This window comes from Dendrobium catenatum, unplaced genomic scaffold (genome assembly GCF_001605985.2).
Source record: "Dendrobium catenatum unplaced genomic scaffold, ASM160598v2 original_scaffold_55268, whole genome shotgun sequence".
Lineage (NCBI taxonomy): Eukaryota > Viridiplantae > Streptophyta > Magnoliopsida > Asparagales > Orchidaceae > Dendrobium > Dendrobium catenatum.
In genome coordinates, this window is record NW_021373721.1 from 1 (window position 1) to 5,200 (window position 5,200).

Here is a 5,200-nt window from a genome sequence, read left to right on the forward strand (position 1 = left end):
AGAGACAATTGGGGAGAACATATCAGTATATGCATCATGTTTCCACTAACGTAGGATTGCCATGCAGTATATTTCTAAAGATAGTCTCATAATGAATGATATAATGAGAGTCGAGCACAACAGAATATTCACCAATCAAAAATAAATAAAATATAAATTTATGAATAACCTCTAGGCAGGGGCAAGCCAAAGAGAATTTACTAATAATAAAAAAACATAATGGCCCAATAAGCATGGAGATCTCCTATTGTAGTCGTATAATTATTTGAATCCTGAGACGTTTTGGAGCAAGTTTGGACATCATGTCGGAATACAGTTATTGTTTTCCGGGCTGCTGCCGGCCCCCCCATTGTTTGCACATGCCTTGGTGTTTTTGGTGCAACATTTAGCCTTTGGATATTTGTTTCCTCTGTTGAATTAGATATGGTGTCATTTCTTCGCTTTCTTTGAACCTTTCTTCATTCTGTATCATTTGCTTTTATCATAATTCTTGTTCTGACATCTGAACTACTTCTGAAAGACTAGGTCAACGTTAATTATAAGAATTTTTTTATAAAATAGGATTAAAATTGGAAAAAAAAAAAAGGTCAACGTTAACTATATTGCCTCATGGTTCCTTCAGGGCAACCAATTCAGAAATAAGTTGATTGCTGCATTGAGCTGCAATTCAAACTTTTTAATGAGTTAATTGGAGTTTTCTGGTTCTAAGATTATCCTATTGATGGTAGCAGGTAGTTTAACGCTTCCCTAGTTGCCCTGTGGATATGCCGGGAACCATCGCGCAGGACTTCTTAGATTCATGAATGTTATGGTTGGTGTTTTTTTTAATTTGATCTCCGTGATAATCTTTTGCTTGTGCCCAAATTTTGCTTGGAATTCTTTGGCCAATCAGTTCATTACCCTGACTTCTGTTGTGGCCAATATAATTCTATATTGTTGTCTCATTATTATTATGGTTGTTACCACTTGGTCTATAAGGGGTTCGTCTCTTTCCTTATAACATATGGAAACTTCTCTTCCCCATGAGGTTGCTTTGGGATGCAATTTCATGTACGTATTGGCTTCAAATTTGGTAAATGGCATGGTTGTGGTTGGACTGATTATGGCAGCAGGTGGATTGGAAGAATTATTTTCTTCCATTTCCATTGCTTGTTGACGATCAATTGAACCCTTATTTTCTATATCCTGTCTTTCTGGAAGAAATTCAAAACAGTATTTCCGTTTTTTGGAAACTACGTGTGATTTGATCCTTAATGATTAGGGTACATAGACAGTTGAAAGTAGTGCTGAGTCATTCCAATAAACTAAGACTATAAAAGGTGCAACTATATATATATATACACACACACACACAAAAAGACTTTCAACATCTTGTTAGAATATGAAACTTTAGAGTAAACCAAAGAGGTTAAATGTAAACCTTCTGAATGACGTCAATATAGTGAGAAGCACCAAATTTGAACTGAGTTCCACCACCTGGAAAAGTCAGATACTCTCCTGAAACTTTTACCCAATTTTGATGGCCCTTCATCTCCACAAGTTTTGTATGAGGTACATTGCGGTACCATATCTGCTTTGGGAAACCAAACTGAGTCCAACAGTTGATTTTATTAAAATTAATCATAAAAAGTTAAGCAAAAAATACCTTCTCTCGGCTGTTGGGCCACTTTATTGGCCTTCTATATCCATTTGGAAGCGGCACAAGGCAGGTTGGGGACTTCTCAGGGCAATGTCTCTCTCGATGTTCATAATGCTTTGTAGTAGTCAGTCTCTTTATTGCTTCGTCATTATCCAGACAAGGGATGTAGTCTGCTTCAGCTGTAATATTACATAATTTCCAATTGAATTTGATAACTTCGCCCATTGAAGAAGACGCCTGCAGTTCCTTCTCGTTCCTTGACTCGGTATCTTGTGTTGACCATGCCCCAACCTGGGTATGTTCTAACTGGAAACCATTAGGAAATACCTCTTCCTTTGTTCCATCCTTGGTACGAACATTGTCCTTGTCACTGTGCATTCGATAACCATCATTATATTCCCCTGGCTTAATTTTTTTTTTATCATTTTCTTGTTTTTCGCCATTTGCATTATCATTAATATTCACGCTTGAATTGGGCTCTTGATTGTTCAAGCCATCATCGGGTTTATGACCAATGATCTTGTCTTCCATATGGCTCGCATTCCACACAACATTTTCTCCTATGACATTATCCTGACCATCTCTTTGATCGCCCACATTTATCTTACTGCCTTCTGAGTTCGCAACTCCAAATTCATCAGCTCTAGTTTCACCCCAATTATAAGACTGAGTGAAAGCATTGCCAGAGCCATCCTCCAATGGCCTAGAATCACTCTGAGAAAGTTGCTTTTTAGACTCAGATTTAGTAGCTTCTTGAGGAGAAATCACTAGAGGCACAACAGTCGAAGAAGAGAACATCCAAACTCCAACTAGGGAAAAAGAAACAAATAACATGAAGGTCACCGTCGTGCAAGTTGATGATGAAGAAAATCTTTCTATCCATGGGATTTTCCCAATTGCCATTCTCAGGGATATAGAAGTATCTTATCTGCTTGTTGCACATAGAAGGGGCATAAGCATGAAAATCAGTTTAATTGTCTCTTTTCATCACATACAATATTGCAAATCATAAAATAGAACTAGGACGTGCTTGTTGCAGCAAATAAGATTAGAAAAAACAAATAAAGATGAAAGTGAGCATCCATCAATAATATGTCGCAGTTCAAATTTGTTTTACTGATTCACTTGCTTCATTGAATTGAGCACCCATCAAAGGTGAAAGTGAAATGACAATATTACTATAATACCCGAAATTTCATCAAAAAGGTAAACATACAAAACTGTCAGAATTGTTTTCATTAAATACTATTGTTTTTATTTTGAATATTGGGATATATACAAGGGTATATACATAAGTTTGATTATATTCATTTAGTAGCCTAAATCATTACTTATTCATTAGTAAGTAATTAACATCTAATTAATTCATTATAGTGGCAGATTCGTAATTAAAATGCACTTGTTAAAAATCTGAAATTACTGTAGCAGATTTCAGCTCAGTACATGTTTGCTCAAGAAAAATGGCGCGAACGTGTGAATCCCACTTTACAGCCGTAGGATTCCATTTTCCTTAAGTCAGATTATAGTTAACCAGATTTCCCTTGAAGGTAGTGTCAGGGTTGAATTAGATCTAGGATCCTTACTTACCATGAGCATGAGCACTCATAGTTAATTACCCCTCTTAACACGTAAGAGAGAACTCTCACTTAAGGATGAATAAATTTTATGTCAATTAATCTCAATTGTGGGGGCATTGATCGTAGTGTCCAAGGAATCTGATTAGCAGCCATAAATTGCCTCCTCTCAAGTATCTCGAGTATATTGAAGTGGTTAGATGTGAATTTTAGTTTTAACTTTGTTTGAGGTTTGGGATTTACATCTATTAGAATACTAGAAATTGATTTTTTTTATTTATAACTTCGTTTAGAAGTAACCCAAGAGTTTGGAATAGAGCGGGTCTTATGGCTTCTTTAGAAAGTAGCCCAGGTGTTTGGATTTAGGTTGGGACTTACGGCTTTCATAGAAAGTAGTCAAGGTATTTAAATTTAAGTTGGGACTTACGGTTTTCGTAGAAAGTAGCCCAAGTATTTGATTTAGAAGGGGGCTTACTGCTCTATTTATGAGTTGCCCAAAGATGGATCTTACAACCTAACTCTACATCAAACCTGTCAAGAAGTTTCAATTATTTTGATAGGTCTTATGATTTCCCTTAGAAAGTTGTCTAAAAAAAAATGGGTCTTACAGCTTAATCTCTTAAACTAAGATGTCTGTTGGTTTGAATTAGATTGTTTGTAGTTTAGGATCATTTCAATTTATTTAGCAATTTTTTCTTAAATATGGGACTTATTACTTCCCTTAAAAATTGACTGTTGGCAGGTCTTACAATCTAATCATATACACTATGATGCCTAATTGCTCTGTGTGTTTTATAGAGGATCTTATGATAGAAATTCCACATACTTTCAACATGGGATTAATATCATAATTAATGTATTTCAAATCATTACTTAAAGATGAAATTCTCCTGTGAATTTTGCCTTGATTTTTAACCAAGAAATATCTTTGTGATTAAATTTGGATAGGGGCATTTTGCTTTCATTAGAAAGTAGCACAGTTAATGGGACTTATGGCCTCTACTAAGGGTAGCCTGAAGATTTAAGTTGGGTAGGCCTTATTGATTCCTTAAAAGTTGTCTGATGATGGGCCTTGTAACTTAGCCCAGTAAGCTAAGTGGCCTAAGTAGTGGGTCTTACAACTAAGCCCTATAGACTAGAATGCCCGAGTGAGGGAGTTAAGGGTTGTCTTATTACATAAACATTTCCCTCAGATGTCAGACTTACAGCTTCTATTAGAAGTGGTTGGTGTTTTAATTGGGGGTTACGGTTATGTCAATTTTACCTAAAACTTTCCCCTAAGGTCGGACTTACTGCTTTCCTTTGAAAGTTGTCGGGTAATGGATCTTACAACCAAGTTCTTATAAATAAAGATGTTTGTTGACTTGGCACCAGTTGTTTGACACTTAGTGTTTTGCTATAGTACTTTGATACACCAATGTTTTTTACCACAGTACTTTTCTTATTATTTGGTAGCTTTTTTTCAGTACCTATGTACTAGAGTTTTTATTGGAAGAGATTTAAATGGACATATTAGTAGAGAGGTAGATGATTTTAAAATCATTCATGGTAGTCATGGGTTTAGAACGACAAATGAAGGTGACAGGACCATTTTAGATTTTTATTTAGCTTATGATTTTTAATTGCTAATATCTTATTTAAGAAAAGGAATAAGCATCTAATTACTTATAAACATGGATATAGTAAAAATCAGATTGACTATTTTCTTATAAGAAAACTAGATCATTTAAATTGCAAATATTATAATATTATTCTGAGTGAAAATTTATGTACCCAACATCGTTTATTAATTATGGACTTTAAGATAAAAGGACAGAAAATAAAAATAAAATAAAGCGATTTTCTAGAATTGGAGAGGGGCATTTAAAAAATATTAACAAAAATATTTTTTAGAATAAGAATTTAGATCTTAAGATTTTGTCCGTGCATGATGATGCTAATGTTATATGGAAATGTTAAATCTCAACCTTACGATCCCGAAGACATC

General features: G+C 34.8%; 1 protein-coding gene across 3 annotated transcripts; it reads right to left on the bottom strand.

Moving 5' to 3' along the window:
• Window positions 1-74: 74 nt before the first annotated feature.
• On the bottom strand, window positions 75-2,555 carry LOC110109861 (probable methyltransferase PMT25). Of its 3 annotated transcripts, none has more exons than XM_020841071.2 (3): window positions 1,646-2,555; window positions 1,421-1,570; window positions 75-521 (listed from the first exon to the last, which is right to left on the bottom strand). In XM_020841071.2, the coding sequence occupies exons 1-3, from the start codon at window positions 2,540-2,542 to the stop codon at window positions 459-461; spliced, it is 1,110 nt and encodes a 369-aa protein (XP_020696730.2). In that variant the 5' UTR covers window positions 2,543-2,555; the 3' UTR covers window positions 75-458. The 3 variants fall into 3 exon arrangements, with proteins under 3 accessions (XP_020696730.2, XP_020696731.2, XP_028547541.1); XM_020841072.2 differs by having other exon boundaries at window positions 76-513; XM_028691708.1 differs by lacking the exon at window positions 75-521 and adding an exon at window positions 594-1,193.
• Window positions 2,556-5,200: the final 2,645 nt, after the last annotated feature.